The 22,265-nt window shown below is 41.5% G+C and overlaps 1 protein-coding gene across 7 annotated transcripts in view; it reads left to right on the top strand.

The window, feature by feature from the left end:
• Grip1 (glutamate receptor interacting protein 1) overlaps positions 1-22,265 on the top strand; it is a 492,514-nt gene that overhangs the window by 373,217 nt on the left and 97,032 nt on the right. For 4 of the 7 annotated variants that reach the window (XM_055626000.1, XM_055626004.1, XM_055626001.1 and 1 more), the window contains exons 8-10: positions 7,131-7,278; positions 9,287-9,456; positions 16,442-16,594. In XM_055626000.1, the coding sequence (XP_055481975.1) occupies positions 7,131-7,278; positions 9,287-9,456; positions 16,442-16,594 (471 nt within the window). The remainder of the gene's footprint in view (positions 1-7,130; positions 7,279-9,286; positions 9,457-16,441; positions 16,595-22,265) is intronic. The other 3 variants (XM_055626002.1, XM_055626003.1, XM_055626006.1) reach the window with 1 other exon arrangement.

A 22,265-nucleotide genomic window follows, 5' to 3' on the forward strand; every position in this document is an offset into this window, starting at 1 on the left:
GTGGAGAAACTAAAGCAGCCCCCATATCCCACCTGGGATTCAAACAAAAATATGTTTACAGAACATACTGAGTTTTTAAAGAAACCAAAACTTGCACTACAGACCACTTTGAATTGAAAAGGTAAAAAGCATGAGAGGATTATGGTGACAACTTGAACAAAAAAAGGTGATTATGGATATAGCAAGAAAAAATGAAGTTGAGCATGATTTCAGAAGTAGACTCAAGATGGGTTAGGACAGTAGAGAAGGTAGAGCTGGGAAGTGACTCCTGGATTCAGGTTTGTATGATGTTTATATGATGTAGAACACCCTGGGGAGAAACGAGTCAGGAAAAGTGATGGAGTGGACTAACTCTTCCTTCGGATGGGGACATGTGTCCAGCCTGCTTATGCCACAGTGAAGAATCATTCTACATGGCAGAAGAACTTGGTGGAGATGCATGTTGGGAAAGTCAATTCGGTAGTGACCACAGCAAGTGAAATTATGGGCTACCACAGGCGAGGGAGGGGGTGGGGAATGAGCTCTTGCTTAGCAAGCTAATATCACTAATTTCCACCATCTTTGCGTGGTGTCTATGCCCTCCTCTCCTCAATGTTCTTTACTATGCAAATAAAAATTTTATTCTGGTATGATCTCTTAGGAAGTTATAGTTCTGATCTGAAAACTACTTAATGTCAAAGTATGTTATGTGATGTATGTCTGAAGATGGTACCATCCTTCGAACTGTTCATTAAGATTTTAGTAGCCATAAGAAAATTTTAATCCTGAGGTATTTCCTCCCGTCTCCATAAACATCAGTTGACTAGAATGCTATTAATGTTCAGCAGTTCATCTCTTTTCATTGGTAAATTCTTTTAGATTTTCATTCTAGCTATCATGTGCTTTGTCAAGTTAGTTCCCAGCCTTCCTTGATCTTCTCTGGTGACCAGTGGCGACCTCTGACTTGTGTGACATCACTGTTGCTCTGTAAATTTGCTTTTATAGATGGCCCCTTAAATTAGGATTAAAGAGGATGGACCTTCTACAGTCCATAGCTGCAGCAATGTGCTATTGGACAGCTAGGACCACTCTTTTGGCCACCAGCCCTGAACCAAAATGCCCCTTCTTTCAAATATGACTTTCCACCCCTTGGCTCAGAATTCAGAAGCATTCTACTTTAAAAGAGACTCGTTGGTTCCACATTGATGTTCCTCAAGCAGAAATACTGTATATATCTGTATATCCTTACCAAGAAGACTCCTTGAAGGGAGACGTTTATTCCAGTTTCTAATCGCCTAAGTATGGGAGAGTAGCTGTGATGTGGTTTTCTTCACCTTTAAATCAATGGTGGCAAAGGGTCTGGTATCACCTGCCTCAGCTATGTGCTATCTCTGTTCCTGTCATTTCCTTCTGAAAAAAACAAAACAAAACAAAACAAAACTAATGTTTAGTCTTTATTCTAATTATTAGAACTCTACAAGGATATGAACGTAAATATTTTGAAACCTCCTTGGGCTAAGAAAAAATACTAACTAAAGTGATTATAAGGTATTTTTAATCTCCTGACAGACTATTTTCAAACTGCTACTTAGCCAAGCATAGTGGCACACACCTGGCTTCCCAGAGCTCAGGGAGGCAGAGACAGGCAGATCTCTGTGAGTTCAAGGTCAGCCTGGTCTACGAAGCTTGTCCAGGACAGCCAACACTACATGGAGAAACCCTGTCTCAAAAAAAAAAAAAAAAAAAAAAACCCAAACAATAAAACTAATACTTAATCATGAAAATTATGAAAGAGGCTGTATGGGAGAGTATCTGTTATCCAAAATGCTTGGAGCAAAATGAAGAATGTGTCCAATATAAATTTTGTTTCTGATTTTAAATCATTTGCATATATGTAGTGAAGTTGTAGTGATATCAGACCCAAGTATAAGCATGAAATTAATTTATGATTCATGTATGTGTTATACAAACAGTTTAAAGTAATTTTCTGTAATATTTTAAATAAATTTGTTCATAAAACATTTCATGTTGTGAAATTTTCCACTGTAGAACCAAGTGGAAAAATTAACAGATTAAGTAATAAATAACAGGAAAGCCTCATTGCTTTTATTTTTAAAGCAAAGTAAATTTATAATCAGGTGCAGCAGGGCCATGAGGAAGAACAGACCCCCCCTTTTTTTTTCAAATCCACTCAAAGTTAAGGAAGTAGTTTGATAAATAATAATTGATCATTCTATGAAAATGATGTAAATTTTTTAAACCTAGATTATAGCTCAACATGCTGTCAGGAGACCAGTGAAGTTAGTTCAAGGTAGCTGCCTCCACAGAGGGGGTTCAGGGACAAAGTAATGACAGGATCTGATTAAGTATCTATCACAACACGTCAGAACCAAAAAGACATCTTGATGGAATAAGGCTGCCGGCTCCCCCCAGCTCTTGTGAATGAGAATGAATCCTGGAATGGCAGGAATAGAAACAGGCCCTAAAGTACAAAAATCTTCACCTTTTCAGTACTAAGTTGTTTCAGTGTTGCTGATCATTTAGGAAAGCGGTACATACAGGAAGCCTTATGTATAATTCAGGGTTTTCTAAAGGAAAAGAACCAATAGCATGACTGTATATTTGAAGGGAATTTGTTAAATTACCTTCCATGATACAGTCAGGGTAGTCTAACAATGATAGTCTTCACATTGGGAAGACTTCACAGCTGCTCAGTTCTCAGGGCTGGATGCCTCAACAGTCCCAGCCAGGCACTGTAAAAACTCCTGCAGAGTCACTGCTTTTCTTTAGTCTTTTAGTGTCCCATAACTTAAATATGATAATATAGATTTGCAACAGCCAACCCCTAATATTGTCTCAATAAGTGTTACATTATATAGTAAAAAAAAAAAAAAATGAGGAGAGGAAGATAAACATAAACATATTCTTAAAAAAAAAAAAAGTAAATTCCTGTGGCAATTGTAATCTTCATTTCTGTGACTTGCCGTGCAGCCTTAGTATTTGTAACCACCTTTCTCTGCTACCCATTCTGTATTTTCTCCACCTTAGGCAAACAACTCAGCAACCTAGAGGGGTTATTCATACCCTTATTTCTGAATGTTCTGACCACTGGGATGTGGTCTGAATTGGATTGTTGTAGGTTTCCAGTGACTTCAATCCCAGGACAAGTTAACAATGAAAAATGCACTAAAGCATCATGTACATTCCAGACATACTCTTCCTTACTTCCGTTGTGGAGAAACAGTTTGATTTTCCTCTGTCTATCTGAACCAGTCACCTGTTCTAACTCTATAACTTCTCAGCAGTTGTGACCTCTAGGATATCAGGAGCCCCATGATGTGGTTGAAGCCTTACCATCTAGTGACTCCCATGAGTCCTTGCAAAAACACTCACTTCTTCCTCTAGAACCAAAACTTCTAGGACAGCAGGAACATTGCATGTAAAACATTGAATGTAAAACAATTTTTTTCTATTGGGTCACTTGGCACCATTCAAGTTCCCTCATCTTGAATCCAGGATATAAGAGAAACAGTAGCATGTATTAGACACTGAATCAAAGTTTATACATCCTTCCGGAAAACTCAACTCATTGGTACTACAGTTGGAATGAAAGGGTCATTCCAACACTGTATCAATGTATCAAGCCAGTTGCTTTAGTGTGGTAAATAATAATAATAATAATAACAATAATAATAATAATAATAATAATAATAATAATAACATACTAAGACCAATGAATTTCATCATGAAAGGGAATATGGAGCATGGTGGCAGGCACTGAACAATAGCTGAGAACATTAATCTTCATTCCCCCAACAAGGCCACACATACTCCAAAAAGATCACACTACCTAATCCTTCTAATCTTTTCAAAAAGCTCCAATCCCTACTTGACAAGGCACTAAAATATATTATTTTGAGGGTATATTCTTATTAAGACAACCACTGACCATGAATGTTAGTTTTGATAGAAACATTATGTTCAAAACAAAAAAAAAGCCAAATATATAACCAGAATAAATATCTAACCCAGCAAGGAAACACATTGTTCTTTCCATGATGAAAGTGGTCCAATTCAGTCAAACTCCCACCAAGTACCTGCCTTATCATCCCAGCCATATCATGAGGTCAGTGTTGGTCTCTGCTCCTGACATATTTGGCACTCAAGATCAGACAGAGCCGGGTCAGCCTTGATGATTGAAAATCCGTGTTGTTGAGACTGCACAACATCAGTCTCTACCACTGGAGTCATTTTTTTCCCCATGGGTGCTTTGTGCAATGGTAGGGATGGTTGAAGGAAGAGATTGCCTACTGTCCACTGTGGGTGACACCATCCCCTGGCTGTGATTTGTTTGAGAAAGGGAGATTAGCAGCAATGTGCAGTCTTTGTTCTCTACTGCTATGAATGTAATGTGACCAGCTGCTTCAAACACCTGGTGGTTTGACCTTAAACTGTGAGCTCAAGTAAGCCCTTCATCCCGTAAGTTGATTTTGTCAAAGTATTTTGCCACACCAACATGAAAGAAAACTAAGAAGCCTTAAAAATTGGGATCTGTATGCCGTCGGCACGGATCTTTACCTGATTTACGAGATACCTTATTTTATCGCCCGCTGAGGACAGCTGTCACACACAAACCTTCCACTTTTACAAGTCAGCGCCTAATACCTGTGCTTCAGCTACAGACACACAGATCTTCCAGCTCACAGTTTCTGAGTCACGTCGTGGTAATAAAGAGGTGCTTACAGAGCTACGGACTGATTGACAAATAACTCAAACTTCAGGGCAGCACAAAGCCAGACAAAGATATTGACCAACATGCAACCCTGCAAATATGATGAGGTGTTGGTTCTCCTCCTGCCTGTGGGCTGTCTCCCAGCAGCCCAGGAAGTCAGGAGGGGCAGGAGATGAGAAGCTTGCCTGAAATGGCCAGCAAGCACCCTACAGGGATCACACACCTGGGAACCAGCTGATGGCTAATTCAACTTTAATTCCATAAAACAAAGGCTATGTACCCCTTGGGGAGTGGTTGGGGGCTCCAAGAAAAGGTGTAAAAAATGAGTTGGAACTAGGCACTTCAAGGATTTGCATTCTATAGCACGCTCCTATCATATAAATGGAAACACAGCACCTAATTATCATATAGGCCCAGGGAGGGGAGAGCTAGCCACGGAGCTGTGTCAGAGGACATATATCAAATGGGTTAGAGGTATCTGTGTCTAGAGACACTCTCCAGGTGAAGTCAGGCAGAGAGCAAAGGGCCCTGCTAGAAAAGAGCTCAGAATGGCTATCCAGATTAAGTGAGAACTACAACTTCAACCAGTAAGTGCCTCCCAAATGTTTGAGGCCGTGAAATATTAACAATAATAATAATCTATATGCACTTATTTGATCATAATAAACACTGTAGAAAAGTACAATTTCTAGAAAAGCTTTCACATAGTGAGAATTTTGTAGTTTTGGTTTCTTTGAAAAAAAAAAAAAAAAAACCAAAACAAATAGTATAGGAATATGTTCTTGTTTTAACCCCAGATGTGGGCATAAGAGGCTGTTTCACAGCAGGTGACTATGATTTGCCTTGTGCCCTAACAGGGGAAGGCTTTTGCCAGCTGCAGCTAGTTTCCATGAGTGTGTGGCATCTGGGATTCTGGGAGATAGGGCTCTGACAGGCTGAGTGGCTATTGTTGGATGTTTGGGAGTTGGATGTTGCTGGTTGCTACTGTTGGTTGGTTGGTGGTTGGATGCTGTTGGTTGCTGTTTGTCAAGTTGTCATGCACAAAGAAATGAGAAGAAATCAGATATCCTGGCAGAGAATGTCAAGCTTGCCCCAAGGAACTTGATGCATGTAATCAGCAGGAAGTTGTCTAACAATAACTTCGGCCCCTTTGCCCTCTGTTCCTTTTTCTCTCCTATATAATATTAGAGGATTAATAGGATGGAGAAGGGTGGGAGTGAGAAAAAGGAACCCACAAAATAGCAAATGCCAGCTATATTGTCAGGGAGTTTTAGTAACTTGTGTAAGGTCCCGTAATCCAAATATTGTAAAAATTATCATTAAATATCCACATTTTAAATTCAATTTCTAGGGCTCTTTCCAATGTGACAGCAGCCCCTTCTGTGCTTTAAAGTAGTATGGTGGAGGGTGGTTGGATATATTTCACTATAGATCCCCGGATGGCCCGGAACTCACTATATAGACCAGGCTGTCCTTGAACTCAGAGATCCACTTGCCTCTGCCTCCTGAGTGCTGGAGGTAAAGGATGGCATCAAAATATATTTTACTTGTTTATTAATTAAACACCTTCTAGCCCCATACATCATGGTACTAATCACCATGATGGGCATTGAGAACATGGTGATTGACAAGACCCAGAATCTGCCTTCAGAATAAGGTTAGATTATGCAGTGAACAGAGAGAGGCATGCAGTCACCACAGTCAGGGAGGTGTTGCTGACAGCAGGAGGAATAGTGTGTGCTGTTGGAGCACATGTGAAAAGTACCATACCAGATCTAGAGTTGGAAACACCTACCCAAAATTGATGTTTATACCAATTTTCCAGAGATGAGCAGGAGTTGAAGTAGTGTTTTAAGCCCAAAATAAAGCAAGCACGAAATCATTCCTGAGAAGGAGACCACCCTAACCAAATGATACCTCTTTTGCCTACAATTTGATAATTTAGAGATATCATCTACCTCTATTACCTATGTATCTATATATCTATGTATATATGTGTGTGTATGTACATATCTATCTGTAACTCCCACTTTCCCTCTTCTCTTTCCTCCATTTATTCTTTCTCCATCTACCCCCCATGAATCAATGTGTACACATATATACATATGGAGTAAATGCTAGTTATGTATTGAATTAATTGATTTTAAGGAAAATCTAAAATATTCCAGGTACTGTTCCAAGCAGTGTAGAGAGCAAAATGATCTATGAGATGTTATCCTAACTGGCATAAAGATTGAAATCCAATTTTGTGGACTGGCATGTGCACGTATAATCACAGCTGGGTGGGGAATGTGCCCTCAGGCTGTGAGGATGTAACATAGGAAAATACGTGAATTATCAAACTAGCGTCAGATTAAACGTTCTTTATCTTTTTTTTTTTTTTACTTGTTTTGTTTCCCCAAAATGCATTCTTCAACAGATTCTGTGGCAACAGCATCCGGACCACTACTAGTTGAAGTTGCCAAAACTCCTGGTGCCAGCCTTGGTGTTGCCCTAACTACCTCCGTGTGCTGTAACAAACAGGTCATCGTCATAGACAAAATCAAATCTGCAAGCATCGCAGACAGGCGAGTATCGCAGCAAGCATCTCTTTATTAGCACTGTGTTTGTGCGTAAAAAAAAAAAAAAAATGTCTTACATGGGGCTGGAGAGATGGAGCAGTGGTTAAGAATGCTGACTGCTCTTCCAGAGGACCTGGGTTCAATTCCTAGCACCCACACTCACAACTGTCTGTAATTCCAGGATTCAACATCCTCAGAAAGACATACATGTATGCAGGGCATTAGTGCACATAAAATAAAAATAACATTTTAAAGTGTCGTGCACACACTTGTATAATATGTACAGTTACATACGTTATATAAACAAACTTTAAAAAAATAGCCCTGTTGCCATTTTCTACAAAATTCACATAAGGAAACAATTGATTGTTTGAAACGTAGCAGTGTGTCTATCTGATCAGCCACTTCCTGATGAAACGTCACTTCATCCAGACATTTAGTGTGGCCTTTATCAATAGAAACACACACACACACAAACACACTTACTGGGTCTCGGTTTATTAAGTCCCATTCAGAGAGGTCATGGGTTTTTCTGCATCATTAACAATTAAATCCTGGTATCAGAAAATATTACTTATTTTTGGAAAAGTAGATCATATAATATTCATAAAATAATATGAATTTTAAAGACAAACCTGACACTGACATAGTTTGTTAATTTTAATGGTTTCTCAAAACCTTCAGTCAAGGTTCTCTTGAGCTCCACTACAGTGTCATGATAAAAATGAAATTCATTTTTTTCTGATTCATATTTTACATTTTAATGTAAATGTAGAAGAGACGAAAGACTGCTTTTCTACATAATAAATTGTTTCTACAGCTCCTAGTAAGAAAACCCCCACTCCCCATACCCAAAGCACCCCGTATGAATCAGCTCAGAATACTATTTCCGGATGGAAAGGTGCCTTGAAATGTTTTTGCCTTGATAAGTAGATTGTCACTATGGAAATCTTTAGATAGACCTCAGCTCTTCCACTCTGGATGTTTTCAGCCGCCTCCTCCTCCTCCTCCGCCTCCTCTTCCTCCCTTTGCCCAGGGCTGCCTTGATCCAGTGTCACAGTAACCCGTAGCAACCCAAGTAGTGGGTGGTCTAGAGTTCCCTTGTGTGGCCCCACCCACGGAATCATTCACAGGGGCAGCCTTGATGCAGAGATGTTCTCCAGCTCTGGGATGCTGGGCACTTTAATTGTCTGCCTGTCTCGTTTGGGTTTTCCCCACTCTGCCATGGGTAACCAGTTTAAGGAGCTATCCATTTGACTGGTATACTGGGTGCTGGCTGCTCTTCTCATTTTATCCAGTAGCCAGCCAATGTCTTCAGTTCAGCAAGGTGGAGCAGCCAGACCCCTACCCCTGACTTCCCTCCTACTCCCCATGTAAACCTGGTTTGATTACTGTTGACTTCTACATGATTTCTATTCTGTGCTAGTGAATGTTTGTCTTCAGAATAACAAAACAGAGCTCCATAATAAGGGACTGTTAAACTGGAAGCCTCCATCGAATGATTCTGAGATGGCAGTAACTAACGCTCTCCTTCATCATCAAACATAAGAGCCTTAGCCTGTTGAACAAGTCACATCTTAAGAGTCTGAGTGACAGACAGCTCATAATTGTGTGCTGCCCCATGACCCTGGGCCATTATTGTCCCACAGTTGCCAATAGAAGAGCTTAAGAGGAAAAAAGTCAAAGAACAAAATTGTGGAGGAAAAAAGTTCTCTTCCTCATGCCCCCCTTGTCCTCTTCTCCCTCCTTAATATTTTGTACCCCTGTCCCAAGATGTCTAAGGGCCAAATATATTTAAGGGCAAGAAAAATAAGAAAAATCATGTCTTCACATTCTTCTGCATTCTTCACAAGGTTTCCCATCGCGATACAGACCCAACATGCCTAAGGTATTTTCCATGAACATTCAGTTTTTTTAAGTAAGTGATAATTGCATAAGACTCTAGCTCTGAGGAAGATGGAAGTCGCCTTCTGGAAAGAAAGGTCCCTGGTGACGCTGTTTCTCCTCTCCGTAGGTGCGGGGCCCTGCACGTGGGGGACCACATCCTCTCTATCGACGGCACGAGCATGGAGTACTGCACGCTGGCCGAAGCCACCCAGTTCCTGGCCAACACCACTGACCAGGTCAAGCTGGAGATCCTCCCCCACCATCAGACCCGCCTGGCCCTCAAGGGCCCTGACCACGGTGAGAAGCGCCTTCCTGCTCCTTGTCTGTACCTCGCTCTTTCCGCTTTCTTCCCCCAGAGAGTTAGGAAGACAGGATCCTTTATGCTATCACCAGCTTACCCTTCTTTACCCTTTTTCATCTTCAGAGTCCTGTTTTTACAAGCATGTATAGTTATGGGAAGACCCAAAACAGAAGAAAGAAATCCTGAAATCAAAATTTTAGACTGGAACTATTTGATGTGTTTGTTTGAACTGTGCTATAAATTGAGTATTGTGAGAAGGAAAATGATTTGACTTCATAATGGACACAATGAATTTTGAATTTCTATAAATGAAAACTCTCTCTATCTCTTACACACACACACACACACACACACACACACAACATAAAACCAAAAACATGCTTTGCAGTGAAGGAGCCAGGAAGATCTACCTTGCCAAGGACTTCAGATAGAATTAACCTTTTTAGCTCTTTCCCGTCATCATCAAAGTCTCTGAATGAAATGGTTCTACCATCCCAAAATAAAATAAAACAAGTTCACATTAATAGCAGATCCATTAACTATTCATAGGGGACAGACTATAACGTGAAAGGTTGGTTTCAATGTTTTTGTCTATTTGCCAGAATATTTATGCCCACCCCCTTCTAGAATCAAGAACACACTTCCTGCCCAAACCTCATGCCAGGAAGAATGAGAATGGCTGACTCATTACAGTAAATAGAGTCAACTGAGGAAATCTGCATCTCAGTGTCTGGCGGTGCACAGGTTGTTTTCTCAATGTATAAAACCATCCACGTGGGCATCTTCAACAAAACCTGCTACAAGCACAAGAATTTGAACCATGAATCCAGGGAACTCTGAGTATCTGGTGCAGTCTTTGTTCTGGTTTCTTTTCCCACCTGATTCTTAGGAAACCTGCTTCTACCCCCTTCCCAGTCTTGGAAGCAGGAGGCCTCCCCTACTGTTGCCAGGTTGGACTGAGAGAGAGGCAAGTGCTCCTCTCCAATTAGCAACGGCCCAGGCTTTCTAGAATTGGAATATTGCTGGTGGGAAGGTCGTTTAGATTGTGTTCCTCACCTTCTAAAAAGCACTGCACTTCTCCACAGGGGGGGAACCAAAGAGGGACGAGATGATTTTCATACCGAATGAGTCAGCTGGATGCAACCTTTTTTAATTAAATGGCGCTTAGATGGCCCCGGAGCTAATGATAATCTCTAGTACAGCGTCGCCCTTATCAGATTTTAATTTGACACATTGGAGTGGGGACATGATGCCACACGGCAGGTTAGAGTTGGAAATCAGCACAGTTGAGAGGAGGCACCACAGAGCCCCAGGATGCCCAGGCTACTGGGGAGGCACACGGGTCTCAACCAACCCCCTCAGGTCCTTCCCGCCCTGGCTGAGGCAGGAGGAGTCTGAAAGTGTGTGCACATCTTCTCAATGTATATGAAGATATCATCAGACGTGAGACACAGAAGGCTTAGGACTGTGGGCTGTGCTCTTTTGAGAAGATGCGCTTCATGTCTGGAATCAGTAAGTCAGAAATGTGAATAAACCCTTTCAGAATGTTACTGTTTTTATTTTTAACAGCCTCATTATTTTACTTTATTTGTTCTATATGCAAATCCTAAGTAGTTCAAATAGTTCCCAACTCATGAAATATTAAATATTTTTACCTGCCAAGATAATTTGAAAAGATGAATTTATATGCTGAACTGTATGAAGCGAGAACACATTGTTTTTCTTTTCCTGGGAGGGCTGACGTCACTTATATTTGTAAGGTAGGAGGCTGACAGTCTAGGGCTGACGGTCTTCTTTATTTAGCATATTAGCGTCAACCCTATGTTTTACATTAAAAGCAGACTTTCTAAAAGAAATAAGTAGTGGCACTTAAGCATAATTATATCTTAGTCCTGAGGGAAAATGATTAAAAAGAGAATGTGGGCTTGCTTGGCAGTTCTCAGGCTTCTATTTTTGTGTTAGCAGAGTTTGACATATTTTCATCATTCTTCCAAAATATAAATTCCGATTGCTTCTTCCAGTCGGCAGTGCCTGGGCACTGTCTCTCCTCTCATGAAAATATGAAGAAGGAACATCTTCCAAACGCGGTTAGCGACAAGGCGCTCACCACAGTGACTCGAGAGCAGGGTGGAAAAGGCCAAGCCAACTGGTGATGAGGGCTGCACTATGCCTTTCCTTGGTAAACAACAGCAGTCACAACACTGGCAATGGTGGCCTTTTCGGGGAGAGATGTGTGACTTAGAGGAAGCACGCTCACCAAAGCGTGCGCAAGGCCTTGAGTTGGGTCCCCAGCGCCACAATGAAAAGAAAAATATTAGTTTCCATTGGAGTTGCAATTGTCCCAAGGCAGACTCTTGGGAGTCAAACTTGACTGAAGGAAAAGCAGCTCTAAGAAAGTCAATGTGGCCAGAGTCACCAGCTCTTAGTTGGTTCAAGGCAGAAGAATATTCCATTCTGTGATTTCCAAGAGATGACCAGCAGACTAGCTGTCACTCATTCTCTGACATCCTGGCAGGGCAAGAGGACACAATCGGGAAAATAAAAGACAGTGCCTTCCATGTCGTAAGTGTCTGAGACCGTAGCAGCAATGCCGCAGCTCAGTCAGCATTATAGCTTCACCTTGTTTTCTCATCTGGAGCAAAGGCTTTCCGAACCTCTATAAGGAAGGAGCAGTGCCTGAAGGTGGCTGTAGGCGGCGCTCTACAGCAGACTTTAAGAGATTCATTCTGGCACTTTGGAACTTTAAGGAAGCTACCCGAATTTTCTGTACCCCAAGTTCTTCATCTGTAAGGTCTGGCGTATAGTAATGCCCACCTCATCCGACCACCTTAAGCAGTAGCGTCTGAGACACTCCACGCAAAAAGGCCAGTAGGTAGCACAGCATCTGGGATTCAGGAGGAACTCCGTGAAAGCGTGCTGCTGTTACTGCACAGCTAAGTAAGAGGGCGCCCGTGAGCTTCCTTTGCAGAATGCAAGGGCAAGCCCAAAGTGTAGCATCTTGCTATTGCTCTCCTGGGATACTCCTTTAATATATCAGTATCGGGTATCCCACTCTAAAACATAAGAGATTTGGAGTATACATTCAAAAAGGGCGTTAACTGTGCTCTCCGTCCTATATTAGTTTTCAAAGACCTTTTGCAAAAGGCCCTCATCAATCATGAATCGAACTTTCTGCACCATCTGTAGCACTGTGTGTATTTAAAGACTTAGACCCTGATAACAGCTACAGGTTATGACCCCAGTGCAGTTTCTGACCTCCTTTTCACCTGCCTCCAACAACTGTCATGGGGTAAACTCACAATAGGTGGTCAGCATTATTTTCCTTATGGGTTCATTAATTTGTCTTGACGGGTCTAATAAATGTTCAGTAGTTTTCAAAGTAAGCTGAGGCCCATTCACTCTAGCCTGGCTTCATTAGGAACATGACAATACTTTGTTAAGAGGACAATGGAGTGGCTGTAACTGTAGGTTCGCCAGACCCAGCACTAACTGCATCTTGCTACAGGTGCATATGTACAAAACAAAGTAAAACAAGGATGATGAAAAAAAAATCCACTAATGTCTTGCCTAAAATACTCCTTTATCTCAATGACAAAGCTATGGCCAAGCACCATCAACCATTATCCCCCTGGTACCATTCGGGTCTCAAGGAAGCAAGACAAGTAGATCTCTATTCTTAGAGAATGTGCATTCTAGTATAAAGAGATTATTCACACGCATTGTCTAGTAAGGCCATTTCAGACAGTCATAGAGATATGTAGGGTACAAAACAGTTAATGAGATAACATGGCATTGGCAGCTACTTCAACCAGAAAGGTAGTGGTCGATCCTCTGTAGAGATAGCACTAGAGCTAAGGCCTAAATGATGAGAATGAGCCAGCCATACAAACAGAGGGGGAAGTCAAGTGAGTGCAGAAGCCATCGACGATGACATGTTCTAAGAGGCATAAGACCAGTGTGGTAAATGATCCAGAAACCAACTAGAGAAGAGAGACTGTCTGATTCCCCTTCCCACAGAAGCCGGGGACACAGGAGTGACATGACTGAACACATACATTTTGAAATTCACCCTAGATGTGCTTGGGGTACTAGAAAGCCAATGTGCAGAATGTGAATCAGAAGAACAAGCATGGCATAGTGCAGTGGTCTAGGAGGGGATGGCGGCTGGACTTGAGGGAGTCCATAGACACAGGAAACGCTAACCAGCTACCTCTGCACAATAGGACCAGTTCCAGATGAAGCTGTGAAAACGGTTGCTTTCTTAACAAATCTTCTAAAACCTAAGTGTCAAGGGAGTGAAGTTTGTTGACAGAGCTCATGTCTATTTCCTCTAAGGGCATTTTGTTGTTGGCAGCAGGTAGATGGAACAGTAGGGAGGACCAGTGCTGTTCCTCATAGCTCACTTGCTTGTGTTCTGTGGATCAGCACCATGCTGAACACTGTATGTGCATAATTCCCACAGCAGGAAAAGATGCTTTCATGATCCATTGGCTGTGAGGAAAGTGCAGCTGAAAGGCTGCGTAGCTGGCAAGGTCAAAGAGAAGGGGAAAGGCCAAGGCAAGTCTGTGAAGCCCAGGTCAGCCTCAGGCCAGGGTGGTGCTGTGACACCCTCCAGAGAGGATGAGGATGGCTAGGGATGCTATCCCAAGCTCTTAGCTAAAGAACACTCCTTTGCAAGCACGCCAAGATTCCAACACCGTTGTGTGAGAAACCACTGAAACTCATTCAGATTCTCAGACGTGCAATTATAAAAACAAATCCAAGTTAGTGATTGTTTTCAACTCTTCCAAGATCATCCCATAAAAATGCCCCTATCAGATGTAGTCACAAGGATATACTACTACTCATTTTCCAGAATGCCAGATAGAAATTTAATGTTTCCTTGTTTTGAAGACAAAGTCTTTCGGTCTGATTCAATTTCAGGGTGTGGACATTTTCGTTTGCACCATTTTAATAATAAAGTTCAAAAATAAAAAAGAAAATAAAAAAGTTAGGGTCTCATATAGTGCAGGCCCTAATGTTTGCTCTGTATCCTGTGATGACCTTAAACTTTTCTCCTGCCTCCACCTCTTGAGTGCTGGGATTCTAAGCATGTGCCGCCATGCCTGGTTTATGCACACTGAGTAAGTACCAACCTCAGGGTTTCTTTAAACTAAGCAAACACTCCACCAATTGTGCCACATTCTCATCCCCAAAAATCAAATTTTAAGGCCAGAAAATCTAGAATGGGAATATGATAAACATCTTATTTTTTTTTACAAAAATAAACGGGACGCCAAAACTTTGAAGTTAAACTCATTACAATTTTATGCCACATTAATGAGATATAACCACGTAAAGTGCTTTTAAACCAAATGTTTCTCATACAAAAAAAAACTTTTTTAAAAAAAATTCATAAACTATATTGAGACTTCTCTCCTTATTAGTCAAGGAAGAGAAAAGATTCTGATGGGGGCAGATGACTACAACGGTTTACTGTTGAGGGAGATCAAGGGCACATGAGGAACAGCAGTGTAATTAAGATGGCAGGGCAGTAAATTGTGCAGTGTGAGTCTTCCGGCACACACATCACAAGCCTGCGTGATTTAGTGTTCCTTCTCTTTTTCTCTGAAGAAGGGTTCCTAACTGACTAAGATTTGCAAAGCTTTAATTACTGATCGTGTGCCGTAGATCTTGATGGGGATGACTTTTAAGTTTTTTTAAAAAAAAAATGTTTTTTAATGTCCACAGTGAAGCACAGGGGGAGATTAGAAATTGATTCAATAGTCATCTTAAAGGGAGAAAAGATGGGCTGGGGAAAGACACGCATTATTCTCAGGAAGATGAAAAGTCTCCATGGCTGCTGTTAATCATCTCTTTTGCTGACCGCTTAGAAAAGGGCCAAGCCAAGTAGATTTTTTTTTCCCTCTCTGCAAGCAGCTTTCATTTTTGTTAATGATTTTCCTTTTTCTTTTTCTTTAATTTGTGCAATTCAGTTACTTTTTCCTCTTTTTTTTCCTTTTCTTTTTTGTTTTTTTGTTTTGTTTTGTTTTTGGTTCTTTGTTTTCCTTATTGCTCATCATCACCTCATATGGCCAGTGAAAATTCAGAGGAGCGACAGACAACTTCCCTGGGATCCGTGGGCCAGCAACCAGTGCAGCCTTCACACCAACCATCACCATAACACGCATCACCCAGACCATGGCAGAGCGCTGCCAGCTCTGACCTTCCCGAAAGCGCGTCCTCCAAACAGCCCTCGTAATGTTCCACGCTTTCTCCTCCTGGTCTTTCATTTGATTCTTTTCTTCTCCCCCTTCCTCCCCTAACCCACCACATCTCTGGCTCCATGGGTGTTGCCTGGTTTCCGTTGTCGCTGTCGCTTTCTTTGTACTAACACCTCGTTGTTTCTGGCATCTGTCTTCTTTTCTGCCAAGCAGTGTTTGTCAGTATAAAAGGATGGAAGGGATGGATGAGGATGTCTCTTAATGACAGATGACTTACCCTGCATGTATGAGGCCCTGAGCACAATCCCCAGCAACACAGAAACAATAAGGACAAAAAACCTGTAGATGTTCAGGAGGCTTTAGATGCTGCTCAGGGAACGGCTCGGAACACTGGAGTATGGCGGTCTCAGAGCTCTGTGTATGTGAATCACGACATCTATGTCAGGAAAATACTCCAAAAATGACATTGTGTACCCGATATCTTAAGTTTTTAATGGAGTCATTTTGTTTTAATCTTTGTTTGTTTTCCTCTAAAGCAAAATTCCTAGTCTGTGGGTACGCAAGTGCCATGGAGGAGCCCGATCCTCAAAACTTTCAAACTCTGTGACTCTGAGACTATAAAGCAATGGCTCCAGGTCCTGGCCTCTGTCCGGGTTTGGGATGCTGACTAACTGTGGCTGTCTGTCATATGTCTCTTTGGGTCATGGCTGGTTGGCAAGGGTGGCAGGCTCAGGCCCCAGCTAGGACTGTTCTGTACCAAGTCTTCACTCTCTTCCAGCAGCTATGGTGTCCTCGTCCTCTCCTACCTCCATGAGCGCGTACAGCCTGAGCTCCCTGAACATGGGGACCTTACCTCGAAGCCTCTACTCCACTAGCCCACGAGGAACCATGATGAGGAGGAGACTGAAAAAGAAAGACTTCAAAAGTTCATGTAAGTGAAAGTGCTAACCGGGCGATCCACTTGGTCTCCAGAAAATGCAGAAGAGTACCCTGAGAGCAAAGGTAATTAGAAAGATGCTATGTAATCGGTAGCTCTGGGCGAAGAACCATGACTAAAACCCATAATCTGTATAGTAATTCTTTTTCTTTTTTTCTTTTGGTTTTTTGAGACAAGGTTTCTCCTTGTAGGCGTGGCTGTCCTGGACTTAATTTGTAGACCAAGCTGACCTCGAACTCACAGAGATCCAACTACTGCCTCTCTGAGTGCTGGGATTAAAGGTGTGTGCCACCACGCCAGGATAACTTTTTTTTTTTTTTAATTCTCTTTTAATGTCTTGTGAGATGCTTTTCAACCATGAGGGGCTTAAGGCATAAACATTTGTTCTTCGAATCTTCTTACTCTACCTCTCTTTTAATAAGCATGGGTCTTGCTCATTTGTCTAACATAAAAAATTTCATATTCTATTTCTTGACCTTCTTTCAAAACAGTAAGTTTGAGCACGCTTTTTGAAGTTCTTATTCCCCAAGTTTCCTCCACTGTTGTCATTAAGCCATCCCACTGAGAAATCCCTTCTGTTGCATGTATTTCTTGTTTTTAATATAATGCTTTCATTTATTCTTTTACATGCCTACATTGCATTTCAGTCATTGGAACATCTTGTACCTCCCTTTCTAAATACTTGAGACTCTTCCATGTTCCTCTCCCATCATGCAATGCTGCCCATATATGCATGCAGCAGACACTGGAACATGGTTAGCCTACCAGGGCCTGTGCAAGGGTACTGATGCCTCTTCTGTAACAGACATCAACAGTCAGTTGCTCCTCAGCTAGGAGTGGAGGCTCCTGGGCCCCTCTCACGTCCTCATAGGAAGGTGGACTGGCTTGATCTTGTGTGGGCCTAGGGCCAGAAGCCATAACTGCTATGAGTTCATGTGCACAATGGCCTATCAGGTTGAGCAAATACTGTCCCACCGCCTCTAGCTCCTAGAATCTGTCTTCATGTATTGAGGAGCAGATATATAGATGTCCAGAAACTTCTTTTCTGCTTTGAAGCAGTTTCTGTAGTAGCTGCCATCTACCACATAAAGATGCTTCTCTGAGAGGACTGAGAGCTACACTGGAATATGGGTATAGAGAGGTATGTATTTAGAAGGTAGTTTGGTGCTATGTCCACATAAGAACTACAGAATTAAGAAAATCACAAGGATGCTAAAATTCACAAAAGCATCCTAAAGTCTATAGACTTCAATTCTCATTCTTGAAAATATTTTCTGGACTAGATTACTGAGCATATGTAGATAAGTTAAGGCTAGGAAGGTGTGGTTGCCTATTGGTTTGAGATAGCATGATTTCTATAGAAAAAAAGAATGGCTGGGTGCTTCTACAAGGAAGGAACACAGGTTACCCCTCATGTTTTATTTCCTGTTAAAGAAGCTGGACATCTTTCATCTTAATCAAATTTAAGGGGAGAAAATGCCCTTATTTATAGACAGATCTAATCATAGTGTATTTCATGCCCTGTATCTTTTTGTTGGCTGTGATTGTGATTCCTATAAAGAAACCTAAAGATGACAGGATCTAGTCCTGTGTCTACCGTGGGAATGAAGTGGAGGGACACCTGTAAGAGACTTCAGTAATGTCAAACCCAGAGATTCTTAGGCTGGTGCTGACAAGAGAGGGAGTGGAGTGGTTGTTGGGTCTTTTGGCTCTGTGGTTTGTATGCCACAGAGTTCTTATCCCTAGAAGATTTCTCATAAGTCCATTGTTACCACTAATACTAGGCACAGTAGCTACCAACCACTATCGGAAGCAGTTTCTTCAAGTGGTGGGAACTTGGAGGCTTCCTTACAGTGGAAACCACAATAAAAGGCATGGCCAGCATCGTTGATATCCTGGTGGTATATACATAATTTTTGATTTTTTGAATCTTTACCATATAGATAGGGAGAGAGAGAGATAGGTCAGTGGCTAAGGATATGTTCTCCTCTTGCAAGAGGACCCAAGTTCCATTCCCAGCACTCCTGTCAGGTGTCTCAAAGCCATCTGTAACTCCAGTTCTAGGGGATCTTATGCCGTCTTCTGACCTCTGTGGGTATCTGATAGAAAAGTGGGACACACACACACATATACAAAAATACACATGATTAAAAGTAAAACGTGTTCAAAATCAAGATTTTTCATCTTTAATAAAGAAAATTAATGATAATTTGAAATTAAGAAAATGAAAGAATTAATTTTGAATTAAAAAAATATCTAGATTTCCATTTGTGTCTTCACTAAGGCTAAAGTAAACTAATCTTGGGAGAGACCAGCTGCAGAATACAGCAAACTGACTGTAAGCATGACTCTACATTCTGGAGACCTGTCACTCTAACATTACATTCTAACTGTTGGACCCTGAGCAAGTGTCTTAAGCTTTCCATGCCTTTGTTAAAACTGAAGATAATTATAGTGTTGGCCAATTAGCACTGAACAACCAATGGAGAGAGAGAGATACAAGGAGGCCCCATTTATTTTGACTGTGAGATCTGGTATTGTAGAGTGACCACTCTCTTAAAAGGGCAGGATCATGATTTAACAGTTATTCTTTGTCATAATACATGAGCCTTAAGGTTTTCATACAATGCCTCTAGGGCTTGAAGTAAGTATATTTACATACAGTTTTTTGAAAATATGGTCTCTTCCTGTGCAATGCCCATCATGGACAGAAACAGGCCAAATCCATCAGCAGGACAGAGCCATTACAATCAATTCATCACTGTTTGTACTTCTGCTTTAAAGGCTAGCTTTATTGGTTTGTGTTAGGTAAGGCTTGCTGTGTTAGTAAGGTCATTATTGAATACAAATAAATGCTAATACATCTGCCATTGAATGCATTATTGAATGTACCATGAATTGGCACATCTTTAATTTTGTAGTAGGAAGCAAAACTGAGGCCTGACTTTCCCTTCACCAATTCAGCACATAATCATCCCACTGTACCAGGAAAAAAAACAAACAGACAAACAAAGAAACAACAAAAAGACAGAAACCTGGGTTGAGAAGTTTCCTGGTCACATTTGCTGCAGATGGGAGCCACTAGGGCTCCAGTGACAGGATGTTTATAAAAATGTCTTGGGAAATCAGATCCTTCGTATATTAACACAACAGTAGGGCCCAACTGGTATGAACTTTTATTCCCACTTAAAATACATGAAAAGTGATAGTATATCAATCTGGGGGGAAAGAAATAGAATGTCTTTTGTTTTATTGCTTAATATGGCCATTGAGGATGTAAAGATCTTATTAGCATCCTCACTATATTTCTTCCCCTGCTTTATTTATGTCTTCATTCTGGGCCGCCATTTGTTCTCTACTTTCTAATAGTTATGTTTCTATAGCAACCAAACCATTCATGGATGGTGAATCATCACTGCAAAAGCCACAAAGATAATAAAACCTCTCTTTGCTGTATCGTTGATGAGGCCATAGTTTACAAAACAGAACAACGACAACAACAAAATCTTATATTTATTTCCAGGATAAAGTAAAAGGACATTGCCAGAAAAAAATGTAATATTCTCACATAATTATTAAAACCCTTGTTGTGCAAAATGAAAAATACAGAGAGTCTATAACAGTTTGTTATGGACAGTGAGAAGGTATGGTGTTTCTTTCCCAAGGGAGGGTGATGAGTTCCATGAATTACAGGCTTTTAGTGGAGTCACAGAACCCAGGAATAGCTCCAAGCTATGTCACAGAGGAAAAGCAGTCCTACTTCTAGAATCTCATGGGCCCCTCCAAACTGCCAGGCTACCCCCTTTTCAGACACCAAGGAAAAGGCTTCTTCGAGACCCCACCACCTTCTGTTGTAATGCCATGACTACACAGTGCAAATAGCTAAGCCCTTCCAGCCCCTGCAGACAGAGCCAGTGGGGTAGCCCAAGCTGTTCCCAATTGACCTGGATTATAGCAAACAGCAGAAGCCAGAAGACATTCCCAGAATGTCCCTTTGTTTCTTTGGTGACCATCACTTGCTACTAGAGAGGATGAAAAGAGCTGAAAGGAAGGAGATGAAGAAACCTAACAATTTTCACCACCCTTTTCGTCGACTCCTAAGAGAAGGACAGAGGATAAAGGCAGTTCACGGTAAGCTTGCATGAGTGACCTTCCTAGGAGTCGGAAACAAGACAGGTGGACGCTGCCCAGCACCTCTTCAGCTCCCTCCGGAGGAGCTGCTGTGCTCCCTCCACCCCATCTCCATTCCAAATTGGGTCACGTGTTTCACAGTGTGTTGGGTCCACAGCAGGCCACCTCAACCCTAGAGCATTAGTGAGGCAGAAGTCTCAAGCAAAGGATGAAATAGCAGAAACACATTATCCTAAGAAACCCTCAGGCTTTTTCTCTCTCTAGACTTTTTAAATGTTTTTTTCCTATTTGATAACAAAGTTCACAGCCTCTATAATTAACACATTAAAAATAAACATTCAAAGGCCAACAGTTTAAAAACTATCGACTACTTTTGGCTTCTCCTACCCTCCCTTATAGTGGGAAAGACTGAAATAGCTGAAGCATTTGTTGCAAGAAAACCGAAACAGAGGGCTATGAACAGATCTAGCTGTGTGAATGGAAACAGAGACAATAAAGGCAATGTTGAATGCACACTAGGGAATTTGCCACCCAGATCTCAAACTAAAGAATGTACTTTTCTTATATATTTTTTTAGTTTCTTTTATTTTATAATTTTTATTTTTTTATATTAGTCACAGGTTACTTATTTTGTAGCCCAGCCATAGCCCCCTCCCTCATTTCCTCCCAATCCCACCCTCCTTCCTTTATCTCCTCCGTGCCCCTTTCCAAGTCCACTGATAGGGGAGGACCTCCTCCCCTTTCATCTGACCATAGCTTATCAGGTATCTTCAGGACTGGCTACAATGTCTTCCACTGTGGCCTAGCAAGGCTGCTCCTCCCTCAGGATGGAGGGGGGGCAGTCAAAGAGCCAGTCATTGAGTTCATGTCAGAAATAGTCCCTGTTCCCCTTACTAGGGTACCCATGTAGATACTGAGCTACCATGGGCTACATCCGAGCAGGGGTTCTAGATTATATTCATACATGGTCCTTGGTTGGAGAAACAGTCTCATAAAAGACCTCTGTGCCCAGATATATTTGATCCTTGTGGAGCTCCTGTCCTCTCCAGGTCATACTAACTCCCCCTTCTTTCATATGATTCCCTGCATTCTGCTGAAGGTTTGGTTATGAGTATCAGCATTTTTGATACACTGCTAGGTAGAGTCTTTCAGGATCCAGCTATACCACTCCTAGGCATATATCCAAAAGATGCTTAAGTACACAACAAGGACATTTGCTCAACCATGTTTGTAGCAGCTTTATTCATAACAGCCAAAACCAGGAAACAACCCCGATGTCCATCAACGGAGGAATGGATACAGAAATTGTGGTACTTTTACACAAAGGAATACTACTCAGCAGTTAGAAACAAGGAAATCATGAAATTTGCAGGCAATTCGTGGGATCTAGAAATGATCATCCTGAGTGAGGTCTCCCAGAAGCAGAAAGACACACACAGTATATACTCACTTATAAGTGGGTACTAGACCTATAAGATAGGATAAACATACTAAAATCTGTATACTTAAAGAAGATAAACAAGAAAGAGGACCT

Source organism: Psammomys obesus, unplaced genomic scaffold (genome assembly GCF_907164565.1).
Source record: "Psammomys obesus unplaced genomic scaffold, mPsaObe1.curated_primary_1811, whole genome shotgun sequence".
Taxonomy (NCBI): domain Eukaryota; kingdom Metazoa; phylum Chordata; class Mammalia; order Rodentia; family Muridae; genus Psammomys; species Psammomys obesus.